At 41.7% G+C, this 14,857-nt stretch overlaps 1 protein-coding gene across 1 annotated transcript; it reads left to right on the top strand.

Annotated features, from left to right (window-relative positions):
* The first annotated feature begins 13,566 nt into the window (after positions 1-13,566).
* Positions 13,567-14,300, top strand: LOC469722 (actin-like). The gene is given in 2 exon segments (XM_016941580.3): positions 13,567-13,762; positions 13,765-14,300. Coding segments are annotated over 2 exon segments (717 nt in total). The 5' UTR covers positions 13,567-13,581.
* The last annotated feature ends 557 nt before the right edge of the window (positions 14,301-14,857 follow it).

Below are 14,857 nucleotides of genomic sequence, written 5' to 3'. Positions count from 1 at the left end.
CTGCTGGGTTATACCTTGGGGAGGGTCTGAACACAGTATATGGAAGGAGGAAGCTGATGAGGAGGGAGATCCAGCAATTTCAGATCAGGGGACCTAGTCTCATTATGAGCTGGCTCTACAAGACTGCCAAGCCTTTGAAAGCTATGGGCATTTTATACAGTATAGGCTGCCACAGATACAGTGACATCTAACGGCCACCGCATACACAGCATGACCTTGTTGGTGGTGGTGGTAGGGTGGAATCAATTTGATGTCATTGAGTTGGGCCTGAATTGAAAATGTATTAATCTCATGGCACCTTGAGAAAATGCCTTTCCTGAAAAAGCCTTAGTATCTTCCTCTGCAAAAATGGGACTGCAACTAGTATTATTACTACTGAACACCTCAATTATTTTATTTTGTAGATGTAATAGGTTTTTTGCCCAAATATATGGCAAGTAATTATAGTGAGGCACCAGGTTGCAGCAGAGAAAGAAGTTTAATTGCAGGGCCACCAAGTGAGGAAATGGGAGGAAACTTCAAATCTATCTTTCTGAGTAGTTTAGGGCTAGGGTTTTTAAGGGTTTTGGAGTGGGCTGAGGTGTGGAGATCACTGATTGGTCCAAGAGTGCAGGATGAAGACACTGTATTCTTATCCTAATTTGATTCCTCTTTGGGGCTCTTTAAACTGGTTGGCATCAGCTGTTCTGCTGGAATTCAGAATCTGCTTAAGCAATTCTTAAATAAAATCCTTATGGTTATACCATCAGAAATCTTATGTTTAGGAACAATGGGGACACAAATTGTCGGTATCTAGTGTTATGTGACTTCTGGTTACAAGGAAGTGGGTCATAGTGCAGCCTGATGAATGCTTAATTATAACTATATTTCTGTCCAGAATTCTTGCTAACTCTGTGAGGACAGTTTCAAAAGGCTTTGAAGAAATAGGGACATTTTAGTTTTTATTATTAATTTGCTGGGGAAAAAATTCCATCTTTGGTGTCTTACATTATTGATTTCTTTGGGTTCCAGTGCTAAAGGCTAACTTCCAAATGTGAATGTAAAACCTGTTAAAATCTTGGCCCAAATACCTTTGCTTAGTTAGCCTTTACAGGGCTTTATCAGTTGCCATCCAGGCCCAATGGGTGTTAGTAGAGGTAGGCATGGAGGAAAGTGGTTCCATACCTTCACGGTAGGAGCCAGGGGGCTTTAAGTGAGGTGGACCCAATCACCTACTTCAACCATCTTGTTTTGATACAACCCTGGAGGCAGCTAACCCTTACCCAAAATCACAGGTCTAAAAATAAATGGAGTAGCAGCTCTTTCTCATTACCAGGCTTCTGTTTGTTTCCACATTTGCCTGTTTATTTGTTTCATTGGCTTTTAGGCAGAGAGCATTCTGTAAAATATTTGGAATAGAAAGAAAGAGCACTGAAAATGCAAAGGCACAAGATATAAATCAGAACTACAATTTCCTTGGTGTTGCTCTTGTTTCCTTATCAATGATGTAGATTCTCAGGCATACTCTCAGAGGCTTGAGAAAGCCCTTCTTAAGGACCTTGAACCTTATTTAACAAACACACAATCCTCTATCACCTGGATTCTGGTTACCAAAGAAATGGAAACTGGGCCAAAAATGTACACAATGCCCATGTGCAAAATCCTAAAAGAAACAGAAGCTGGCAACAAAGGATAAGCTACCCTCATGGGCTCATTTTTTCCTAAACACTCCGTAGTTTAAGAATCATTTTTGTTATTAATTGCTTAAACACGATTTTCAAATTTATATAAACATTAGTTAATATTGACTGGAAAAGACTTAGAATTTTTTTCCATTTAATTAAGAAGCAAAAATACCAGGGTAATTATTAAACAAATCAGTGGAAAGGTCAGAGGCTTTAAGTTACAAATTTTGCGGGCGGCAAGCCACCCAGGCGCCGAGGCAAGAGACCAAGGACACGAGCTGTTCCAGTATAATAAAATATAAAACAAGAATAGTTATACCAGATATAGATCTTAGATATGATCATATATGAATATCATTAATCATTAGTTGGTAGTAATTACTCTTTATCCCAATATTATAATAATCCGCACTCTATAATCATAACCTAGGAAAAGCCAGGCCATACAGAGATAGGAGCTGAGGGGACATAGTGAGGTGTGACCAGAAGACAAGAGTGTGAGCCTTCTGTTACGCCCAGACAGGGCCACCAGAAGGGCTCCTTGGTCTAGCGGTGACGCCAGCGTCTGGGAAGACACCCGTTGCCAGGCAGACTGTGGTCTAGCGGTAGCGAAAAGTGTCAAGGAACAACACCCACTACTTAGCAGACCGGGAAAGGGAGTCTCCTTTTCCCCGGGGGAGTTTAGAGAAGACTCTGCTCCTCTATCTCTTGTGGAGGGCCTGACATCAGTCAGGCTTGCCCGCAGTTATCTGGAGGCCTAACCGTCTCCCTGTGATGCTGTGCTTCAGTGGTCACACTCCTAGTCCGCCTTCATGTTCCATCCTGTACACCTGGCTCTGCCTTCTAGATAGCAGTAGTAAATTAGTGAAAGTACTAATAGTCTCTGATATGCAGAAATAATGGTGTAAGCTGTCTTTCTCTCTGTCTCCTCTCCCTCTCTGCCTCGGCTGGCAGGCAGGGAAGGGCCCCCTGTCCAGTGGACACGTGACTCACGTGACCTTACCTATCATTGGAGATGACTCACACTCTTTACCCTGCCCCTTTTGCTTTGTATCTGATAAATAACAGCGTAGCCAGACATTCGGGGCCACTACCGGTCTCCGCGCATTGGTGGTAGTGGTCCCCCAGGCCCAGCTGCCTTTTCTTTTATCTCTTTGTCTTGTGTCTTTATTTCTACACTCTCTAGTCGCGGCACACAGGGAGAGACCCACTGACCCTGTGGGGCTGGTCCCTACATCTGGCGATCTGACGTGGGGCTCTCCCTCGCTGTGTGAAGTTGCACCCTGAGTGTGGGATCAGCAGAGGAGTTCAACGAGATATTCCTGAGGATTGCGGTCAATAAACTTGGTGGTAAGCTACAGCGCTCAGTGTATTCTGGGGACACCATGGGACAGGCCAGTACAAAGTACTCAGCTTATTTAAATTTTATAAAAACTCTTCTTAAAGAAGGAGGTGTTAAAGTTTCTACTGAAAAGTTAATTGAAGTATTTGAGGTTGTAGAACTTCTTTGCCCTTGGTTTCCGACTGAGGGAACTTTAGAACTTAAAGGTTGGGTTGAGATTGGCCAACAATTCAAAATTGCTCATAAGGGGGGACATTTTATCCCACCCACCATTTGGTCAATCTGGGCTTCAGTTCGCTTTGTCTTAGACTCCTTACAGACTCAGGAGGACAACATGGAGACTGATCCCTCTTTCCTCTCCTCTGAGGAGGTCGAGGAAGTTCTCAGTTCTCTTTAACCTGAGGATACTGCACAAATTGAGAACATAATTTCACAGGAGGACTTCCACTCTGACATGCCTGCGCCACCGCCACCTACGCCAGAGGCTACCGCACCCCCGTTGTCGCTTTATGATGATCTTTTAACTGACCTAAATACACTTATTTCCCCAACCAGCAAAACTCAGTTGAAACATATCAACAGCCATTGCGGCCAGACCCTCCTGTCTCTCCTCACTCTTTCAACGCTGCCGCCGTGCAAATAGCAGATGCGATCAGGCAGCCTGAAAACGAGTCTATAAATTATGTTTCTATGCAGCCCGATACAGAGGCTCCGCTATCTGAACAGCCCAGAAAAGAGGCTTCCAATTCTCGGCCAGGTAATGAGGCCCTCAATCCTATTTCTCCTAATCGGACTCAGTTAGAGTCACAGGCTACCTGGAAGCCTGGCTCCTTTCCTGCAAATCGGACTCAGAGTCACAGGCTCCCTGGAAGCCTGGTCCACTTCCTACAAATCAGACTCGGATAGAGTCACAGGCTCCTTTGAAGCCTGGATCCTTTCCTCCTACTCAGACTCGGCTAGAGTTACAGGCTCCCTTGAAGCCTGGTCTGCACTTGCCGTGGCAGCCTGGTTTTCAGGCCCATGAAAGACCTGCTCAGCAGGTAATCTGGTCTCAACCTGGCTTTCAGTTTTTCAACTCTCCTTCTATTCAAAATTCTACCCCTTTTTCTGCTCCTGGTCCAGTCGCGACTGCTGTTGCCAATACTACCATTGCTGCTCATAAGCAACAAATTACATACATCCCTGAAGACGACACTCCGCTTATGAGGGCTATAGTTCAGGCAAGGGAATATGGGGATCCCGAAGCCTGGCAATTTCCTGTAATTTTACAACCTCCAGTACCTGCCACCCCAACAGTACAAAATCACCCACGGCCTGTTGATCCTGCCCAGCAGGCGGCTGACCCCGCAGCTCAACAGGATCAAGAGGCTGATAATCAAGCCCCTCAGCCCGAAACTCAGGCTGCTCAGGGAAATAATCAGCCTCCGCAATTGCCTGCTCCTGGGGCACAGCCAATACCTGGCATTCCCGCTGTTCAGGCGGTAGTTCAGCCTGACCCCATACATCCAGGTCAGGTTCAGCTACGCCCTGCTACTTGGGAAAGTTTTTCTTTTAAATCCCTCAAAGATTTTAAGGAATCAGTGAAACAATATGGCACCAACTCTCCTTTTGTCCGTTCCACATTAAAAGGCTTAGCAGAAGATAAACGTTTGGTGCCCTATGATTGGGAAATTTTAGCAAAATCAGTCTTATCTAAATCCCAATATTTACAGTTCAGGACTTGGTGGGTTGATGCTGTCCAGGAACGCATTCATCTTAATCAGGGCTCCAATCCTCCTGTTAACGTTACAGCTGACCAGTTACTGGGAATGGGTCAATGGGCTGCAATCCGACACCAAACTATACTAAATGATGAGGTTGTTGAACAACTGCAAAAATGTTGCTTAGATGCTTGGGACAAAATTCAAGATGATGGTAAAGTATGCCCATCTTTCACAGCTGTCAGACAGGGACAACACGAGCCCTACCCAGACTTCATTGCTCGTCTTCCAGACGCAGCAGAAAAGGCTATTCCTGATAGCCACGGCCAAAGACTTGTTGTAGAACTTACGGTTTATGAACAAGCAAATCCAGATTGTCAGGCGGCTATTCGCCCTGTCAAAGGCAAAATTCCACTTGGTGGTGATATACTCACCTCCTACATTAAAGCCTGTGAAGGGGTGGGAGGAACTCTGCATACAGCAATGATTATGGCACAAGCTATGGCCTCTATTCTAATGCCTGGACAATTCTCTGGCCAATGCTTCCTATGCGGCCAGAAGGGACTTGCAAAAAGAAATTGCTCTCGGCGTGCAGGTCGCAGTCCTTTACATCACCAACAACAACAACAAAAAACTTTTCAGCAACAAGATGCCCCACCTTCTACTGTATGCCCACGATGCCAAAAGGGCTTTCACTGGGCATCTCAATGCCATTCCAGATTTGATATTGATGGCAATCCTTTACAGCCTTTTAAAAATCAGGGAAATGGGATGAGGGGCCGGCCCCAGGCCCCTTTAAACAATGGGGCATTCCTCAACTCTCAGCCCCTGGCGTCCAGCCAGATGGGAGCCTTCCCAGTTCAATCCATTCAACCTCCACCCCAATTCCCACTTCAGCGATGTAGGGACCAGCCCCACAAGGTCGATGGGTCTCTCCCCGTGTGCCGCGACGAGAGAGTATAGAAATAAAGACACAAGACAAAGAGATAAAAGAAAAGGCAGCTGGGCCCGGGGGACCACTACCACCAATGCGCGGAGACCGGTAGTGGACCCGAATGTCTGGCTGCGCCGTTATTTATCAGATACAAAGCAAAAGGGGCAGGGTAAAGAGTGTGAGTCATCTCCAATGATAGGTAAGGTCACGTGGGTCACGTGTCCACTGGACAGGGGGCCCTTCCCTGCCTGCCAGCCAAGGCAGAGAGGGAGAGGAGACAGAGAGAAAGACAGCTTATGCCATTATTTCTGCATATCAGAGACTATTAGTACTTTCACTAATTTACTACTGCTATCTAGAAGGCAGAGCCAAGTGTACAGGATGGAACATGAAGGCAGACTAGGAGTGTGACCACTGAAGCACAGCATCACAGGGAGACGGTTAGGCCTCTGGATAACTGCGGGCAAGCCTGACTGATGTCAGGCCCTCCACAAGAGATAGAGGAGCAGAGTCTTCTCTAAACTTCCCCGGGGAAAAGGAGACTCCCTTTCCCGGTCTGCTAAGTAGTGGGTGTTGTTCCTTGACACCTTTCGCTACCGCTAGACCACAGTCTGCCTGGCAACGGGTGTCTTCCCAGACGCTGGCGCCACCGCTAGACCAAGGAGCCCTTCTGGTGGCCCTGTCTGGGCATAACAGAAGGCTCGAACTCTTGTCTTCTGGTCACACCTCACTATGTCCCCTCAGCTCCTATCTCTGTATGGCCTGGCTTTTCCTAGGTTATGATTATAGAGTGAGGATTATTATAATATTGGGATAAAGAGTAATTACTACCAACTAATGATTAATGATATTCATATATGATCATATCTAAGATCTATATCTGGTATAACTATTCTTGTTTTATATTTTATTATACTGTAACAGCTCGTGTCCTTGGTCTCTTGCCTTGGCACCTGGGTGGCTTGCCGCCCACAAAATTTAATTCATTTGAATATCTCCCCTCTAAGAGCTCATTCTTGAAATTATTTTTTACAAACATCTTGGAGATATTTTCCTTTGTAAAAATCCTTTCTTTTTATATTAATGAAAACCTGTTGTTTCGAGTCTGATGGGAAGATCCCAGAAAGTGAGAATCACTGAGAGGTTGCCTGGCTCCTTATTAATCAGGTTTTTTTGGGAAGTATTGGCACATTCCAATTTTCTTATTAATTTAGGACAAGTCCAACCTATTTGAGTGTGTCAACAAAGAAGAAATGTGATATTAAAAAAAGAAAGAAAAAAGATGTGAGGTATTTTGTATGCCTAGAAACAGCACTAAGACATTTACTGACATCAACAGCTTCCAATTCTGACAGTGTTAGAAAGGGAATTTTCAATGGCTGCTTTGAAATAACCCAGAAGACATTTTACACCACAATGAAATCTGCATTCTACTATGTCAGTAACATCAGACAAGATGAGATAAGACAGCAGAGCACAGCACAGCACATCCCGGCACAGCACAACACACCTCAATACGGCACAACACAACACGCTGCTTCTTCAATTTAAACCATACACTTCAGCCTAAAATGCAGACTTCCAAGTCCATTAATCCACTTGAGATGAGCAGGGAGACTGCATGCTGGGTGAGCAATACCAACAGAAAGCAACCGTGAGTCAGTTCTTTGAAATGGAATTGATCTTTTCAGTATGCTACCACCAATGTTTTGGAAATGTCCAGGCTAGCAATAGAAAAGAAAAATAAACTAAAAGAAATCAAAATGTTAGTTTGTGTTTACAAATAAATCATGGTTGTTTAGAGAAAAAGTTGATAGCTGGGACTGAGGGGCTCTCTGGAACCTCTTCGCAGACCTTGAGGATGTTGCAGGAAGAAGAGAGAGGGCCTCGTTTGGGAGCTGTTCACCTCTGTCCTAATACAGGGCACCAGGTCCTGTTCCAATGGCAGACAGTGTGGGAAGCCATTAATGTGCCTGAGTTCTGCAGTCAGACAGCTGGTGTTGGATCCTCTAACCAACTCTGTGACTGGACAGGTTAGTTAACCTCTTTAAGTCTCAGTTTCTTCCTCTTTAACATGGATATAACAGTACATACTTCACAGGTTTGTTATATGTATGCAATTATGTATGTATAAAACACAGTACTATCTGTTCTTTATGATAATCATGATTCTAACTATTACAGTGATTAGTTTATCCTTTCTTCTAATGATTTGACAGGAGTTATAGCCTCTTTCCAAGTGAATTATGAAGAGCAAGAGCAAGTGTGGATAATATGGAAGCTCATTCCAGGTAATAAGGAGTGGTGAATATCACATTCATTTTAGTCTAGCCTTTGGCCACAAGATATTCCTGGACAAATATCATGAAGCATTATCCTAAAGTTGGTTGTAGTTTCCCATAGGAACACTATTATAATTTAATTCCACAAATATGAATTAAGTACCATGATGCCCCAGGCATTGTGCCAGGGCCTGGCTAGTTATAAGGAAGTATAAGATGCTGCTTCCTGCTCAAGGATTCACAATCAAATGAGAAGAGGAAGCCCAGAAACTAGGAAACTTAATACAAGTAAGATTCTGGTGAGTGGGATCAAGTCCAAGGCTGCTTCTGAGGTCAGTCTGCCTGGGTTTAAATCTCAGCTCTACCTCTTATGACATGTGTTTTTCTAACATTTCTGCATCTTGTTTTCCTTTGTGAAATTGGGATTAATAAAAATATTCATTTTGTGAGGTATTGGAAGGATTAAATAAAGTGATTTCTGTAGGGTTTAAGATGCTGGTTTGTCACATAGTAAACCTTGTAATGTTAGATCCACCATTTTTATTCAGTTGGAGCACAGAGAAAATACTAATGCATTTTAATGGGGGGAATAAGGAAACTTCTTTGGTTAGATTTTTTTTTCTTTTTTAAGTCAGGTATGGTAAGATCTTGAATAGTGGAAGAAGATAGACCAAAAAAGGAGACAGAGAGACAGAGAGAGAGAGAGTGATAGAGAGAGAGAGAGAGTAGAAAAAAACATCATCTGCAGAGGGAACTGCTCAGAATGGAGAGTATTCTGCCTATTGAGGGAACGGCAAATAATGTTTAACTAGTAACAGAGCTCCAACTGGACTGGAGGGGAGGGACAGCAGGGCAATTTGGGTCAGAGTACAGAGACCTCCTTCAATGTGTGCCCTAAAGCTGCTTTCCTATCCATGGATTCAACCTCAATGAAGGAGACCTGTATGCTGGTTAAAGGAAAGATAGCACAACCATAAGCCTATGATTATTTAAAATGTTAAAATAAACTGAGCACAGTGGCTCACACCTGTAATCCCAGCACTTTGGAAAGCCAAGGCAGGAGGATTGCTTGAGCCACGAGTTCAAGACCAGCCTGGACAATGTAGTGAGACCCATCTCTACAAAAAAATTGTAAAAATTAGCCAGGCGTGGTGGCCTGTGCCTATAGTTCCACCTACTTGGGAGGTTGAGGTGGGAGGATTGCTTGAGACCAGGAGGTTGAGGCTGCAATGAGCTGTGATTGCACCACTACACTCCAGCCTTGGGCAACAGAGTGAGATCCTGTCTGAAAAAAAAAATGCTAAAATGCAGTGCCAAATCTTACAACATGGGTATAATTCTACCTTAATTATATAAGATGACCTCAAATATTATGATGTACCAAATAGGCAAAACAACAACAAATAGAACTAAAGCTTGTGCTAATATTAAAGCTGTAATGAGAATTTGTCCGGTAGAATTTAGAAGGACTTTGCCAGGTATGATTTATATATGTATATAAAAATGACCTGTGACATTAAATGGCCAAAATAATAATCATTCCTTTGATTTCAGATATATCCTGAAATATTTGAAGCAAATATATATATTTGATATATTGATATATTTGAGGCAAATATGTCATTTACCTCAAAAGTAGGCACTACAGAAGGGAATTGCTGGGTCATATGATAACTCCGTTAATAGTTTGAGTAATTGTCTAACTCTTTTCTAAAGTGTCTGCACCATTTGACACCCCCACCATCAAAGTATGAGGGTTCCAATTTCTCTACATCCTTATCAACATTAGTTATTGTCTATCTTTTTTATTGTAGCTACCCTGATGGGTGTGAAGTGGTATCTCATGGCTTTAATTTTTCTTTCCCTAATGACCAATGATATCAAGCATCTTTTCGTATGCTATTTGTCATTTGTATGTTTTCTTTGGAGAAATGACTATTCAAGTCTTTTGTCCATTTTAAAATTGTGCCACTTTTTTAAGGTCGAATTGTAAGTGTGTGGGTTTGTTTTTTTAATCTTTGGATGTATTGTACATATAATTCACTTTTCTGGTATATGTTTTGCAAATATTTTCTCCCATTCTGTAGGTTGTCTTTTCACTTTCTTGATGGTGATGGGATTTGAAGCTAAAAAGTTTTTAAAAACTTTTGATGATATTTAGTTTACCTTCTTTTTCTGTTGCTTGATTATGGCTTGTACTTGTGCTTTCAGTGTCAGAGCTAAGATACCATTGGCTGATCCACAGTTATGAAGATGTATCCATGTTTTCTTCTAAGGGTTTTTATAGTTTTAGCTCTTACATTTGGGTCTACACATTTTTTAGTTAATTTTTGTATATGGTGTGACATAGGAGTCCAACTTTTTTCTTTTTCATGGGGATATCTAATTATTCCAGTATCATTTGTTTAAACAACTGTTCTTGTTCCCCCTGAATTGTCTTGGCAGCCTTGTCAAAAATCAATTGACCATAAATGTGAGGATCTATTTCTGGCATTTCTATTTTAATCCATAGATCTGTATGTCTATCTTCATGCCAGTACCATTAAGGTCTTGATTACTGTATCTTTGTAGTAAGATTCGAGATCAAAAGATGTGATTCCTCACACTTTTTTTTTCTTATTCAATATTTTCTGGCTATTAAGGTTCTGTATTAGTTGGGGTTCTCTAGAGGAATAGGATAGATGTATATATGAAGGGGAGTTTATTAAGGAGTATTGACTCACACAGTCACAAAGTGAAGTCCCACAATAGGCCGTCTGCAAGCTGAGGAGCAAGGAAGCCCAACCAAGTCCCAAAACCTCAAAAGTACGGAAGCCAACAGCGCAGCCTTCAGTCTGTGGCCAAAGGCCCATGAGCCCCTGGAAAACCACTGGTGTAAATCCAAGAGTCCAAAAGCTGAAGAGCTTGGAGTCTGATGTTCGAGGGCAGGAAGCACCCAGCACGGGAGAAAGATGAAGTCCAGAAGACTCAGCAAGTCCAGTCCTTCCACTTTCTTCTGTCTGCTTTTATCCTGTCTGTGCTGGCAGCTGATTAGATGGTGCCCACCCCCAGTTTGAGGGTGGGTCTGTCTCTCCCTGTCCACTGACTCAATTGTTAATCTCCTTTGGCAACACCCTCACAGACACACCCAGGAACAATACTTTGCATCCTTCAGTCCAATCAAGTTGACACTCAGTATCAACCATCACAGCTTCCTTGCATTTTAACAGAAATTTTAGGACCAGCTTGTCAATTTATGCAAAAAAGCAACCTGAAATTTCGAAAAGTATTGCATTAAATCTGTGGATCAATTTGGAGCATATTGCCATCTTAACACCATTAAGACTTTTAATCCATGAATATAGAAGGTCTTTACATTATTTAGGTCTACTTTAAATATTTCAATGACATTTTGTAGTTTTCAGTGTATAAGTCTTGCATTTCTTTTGTTAATGTATTTTATTCTTTCTATATTATTGTAAACAAAATTATTTTCTTAATTTTATTTTTGGATCCTTTAATGCTATTATTCATAAATACAACACATTTTTCTCTTTTGTTGTTATATCCTACTGTCTTGCTAAACTTGTTTATTAGTTCTAGTAATTCTTTTTAGTGAAGTCCTTAGAATTATCTGTATTCAAGATGTCACATACAAATAGAGATAGTTTTACTTCTTCCTTTCCAATATGGATATCTTTTATTTCTTTTTCTTGTCTAATTCCCCTGGCAAGAAACAATTAGATGTAATTTTGATAATATCTATGTACTTTGTCTATGATAATATCAGGCTACTTTCAAATTAAATATTTTGTTTTACTAGACTTTACCTTGGCTGCTGGCTTTTCAAGCATCAGAGATATATAATAGTCAAGCTGCAGAAAGGCAGCCCTGCCAGAGATTTCCATGCAGCATCAGATTGAGACAAATAGAATGAGAATTTAGTCCTCTCTACCCAAGTCTACTTTGAAGATTAGGTAGAAATACAAAGAGAACAGCTAGTGGTTACTGAATGCTTGCTATGTGCAAGGTACTAAGCCAAGAGCTTTTTGTCAATAATCTTATTTCTCAAGATAAATCAATGATAGATAAGATTAATATCACAATTTAATACAGAAAGCCAAGTTCAGAGGGACCAAACAAGTTGTAACAAATTATATGGCTTAGAGATTGTGGCTGTATGAATAAACAAATGTATGGATGTGAGATTATTTCTTAAGATAAATCAATGATAGATAAGATTAATATCACAATTTAATACAGAAAACCAAGTTCAGAGGGACCAAACAAGTTGTAACAAATTATATGGCTTAGAGATTGTGGTTGTATGAATAAACAAATGTATGGATGTGAGTGTTTTCCAGAGAGAACAGCGTTATTACCTAAGAGGAACCTTCTACACTAAGAAAGTCTAGGATTTTCTATAAGAAAAAAGAGGCTGTCTTATCAGTGTTCATAGACCCATTGTTAAAGATACATTCATAATGTCATTGTTAGGGGATAGATGCTCTTAAAAATATTGACTTCTGCCCTATGAATAGGACTCTAAAGAGTGTATTGTGAGGAAAATAAGCAAATATATGACCCCCTCTAAGTTTAGTAAAGTTCTTCAAAGGTCGCTTTCCCCATTGACATTATCTGATTTGATCTCATTAATACAATGCTTATATTTTAGTTTTTCCTCATATAGACCTTATACATATTTTTCTAGATTTGTACCTAAGTTTTTTGTGTGTGTTAATGCAAATGGTATTTGTGTTTTTCATTTTAAATTTCAATTGATCATTGCAGTTGTATAAAAAAAGTTGACTTCTGTATGTTAACGTTGTGGCCTGCAACTTTGCTATAATTGCTTATTTCCAGGAATTTTGTCAATTCTTGCAGATTTTCTTCATAGGAAATGGTATCATCTGAGGACAAAGAATTTTATTTCTTCCTTCTCAACCTGTACACCCTTTATATCCTTTTCTTGTCTTATTCTGTTAGATAGAACTTCCAGAGCAATGCAGAATATAGTGAGAGAGGATACCCTAACCTCGTTCCCAATTTTAGGGGAAAATCATCTAGTTTCTCACCATTAAGTATAATGTTAGCTGGATATTTTTTGGTGATGTTCTTTATCAAATTGAAGAAGTTCTCTACTCCTACTTTTCTGAGAGGTTTTATCATAAATTGGTTTTGAATTTTGCCAAATGCTTTTTCTGCATCTATCAGTATTATAATTTTTCTTCTTAGCCGGCTGATATGATGAATTAATTGATTTTTGGTATCAAACCAGCCTTACATACTCAGAATAAATACCATGTGGCCATGATTTATAGTTGCTTTTATACATCGTTGGATTTATTTTGCTAATATTTCTTGAGGAGTTTTGTGTCTCTGTTCGTGAGAGATATTGGTTCATAATTTTATTTTCTTGTAATGTCTCTGGTTTTTTTGGTATTAGGGTAATGCTGGCTTCATAGAATGAGTTCAGAAGTATTCCCTCTGCTTCTATTTTCTGGAAGAGATTACAGGGTATTGGTATAATTTCTTTCTAAGATATTTGGTAGAATTTTCCAGGAAAACATCTAAGACTATCGTTTTCTCTTTTGAAAGGATGTTCAAGCTCAGTCGCCCCCGCCAGCTTGTTCACCGTGTTATCCTGCTGCTCTGCTGCCCCACTCCTCCACCAGTCACGATGGAAGAAGAGATCGCCACGCTTGCCATTGACAATGGCTCCAGCATGTGCAAAGCTGGCTTTGCTGGGGACGATGCCCCCCAAGCTGTGTTTCCCTCTATCATCGGGCACCCCCGGCATAAGAGCGTGATGGTGGGCATGGGCCAGAAGGACTCCTACGTGGGCGACAAGGCCCAGAGCAAGCCGGCATCCTGACCCTGAAGTACCCCATTGAGCATGGCATCGTCACCAACTGGGACGACATGGAGAAGATCTGGGACCACACCTTCTACAATGAGCTGTGCGTGGCCCTGGAGGAGCACCCAGTGCTGCTGATCGAGGCCTGCCCGAACCCCAAGGCCAACAGAGAGAAGATGACTCAGATCATGTTTGAGACCTTCAACACCCCGGCCATGTATGTGGCCATCCAGCCCGTGCTATCCCTCTACGCCTCTGGGCGCACCAGTGGCATTGTCAGGGACTCTGGAGATGGGGTCACCCACACGGTGCCCATCTACGTGGGCTACGCCCTCCCACATGCCATCCTGCATCTGGACCTGGCTGGCAGGGACCTGACAGGCTACCTCATGAAGATCCTCACCGAGCGTGGCTACAGCTTCACCACCTCGGCCCAGCGGGAGATCATGCCCCACATCAGGGAGAAGCTGTGCTACATCACCCTGGACTTCGAGAAGGAGATGGCCACGGCCGCATCTTCCTCCTCCCTGGAGAAGAGCTAGAGCTGCCCAATGGCCAGGTCATCACCATCGGCAATAAGCCATCCAGGTGCCACTAATGTGGCAAAGCCAAAATTTTAACCAAATCTGATTTCAGTGCTCTGACCCAGAAAGTTCTTATGCTCACATCAGCTATTCAGATGTTAATATTTGGTATTTTAAATTACAGAATGATACATATCTGAGATAGACCTCTTCAAGTCTTCCTTATAAATTAGAAACTAAAGATTTTTCAAACAGAAATACTTTCAATTTTTCAAGAAGCTTTAATTTTGTCTCATAAGATGTGAATCGACTGGATCTGTTATTTAGAATGATTAGCACACTGGGCGTACTGGCAGCAAAGCCTTTGAAATTGATAAAAATATGTGCTCTAATCTGACAGAGATCATCCATTAGTTACACCATTCCAAAGTTCCCTGTTATTGCCTGTGACATTTCCCAAATCATCTAGAGATTCAAGCTGTTAGAACAGTTTCTTTTATCAGTCATCTCCAGAGGCTCATCAAACTGAGAATTGTATAATTTTGTATTTTTAAATCCATGTGGCACTTGCCACA

Source organism: Pan troglodytes, chromosome 1 (genome assembly GCF_028858775.2).
Source record: "Pan troglodytes isolate AG18354 chromosome 1, NHGRI_mPanTro3-v2.0_pri, whole genome shotgun sequence".
Taxonomy (NCBI): Eukaryota; Metazoa; Chordata; class Mammalia; order Primates; family Hominidae; genus Pan; species Pan troglodytes.
Note: the sequence above shows the minus strand (reverse complement) of the source record. Positions and strands in the feature narration are given on the sequence as shown.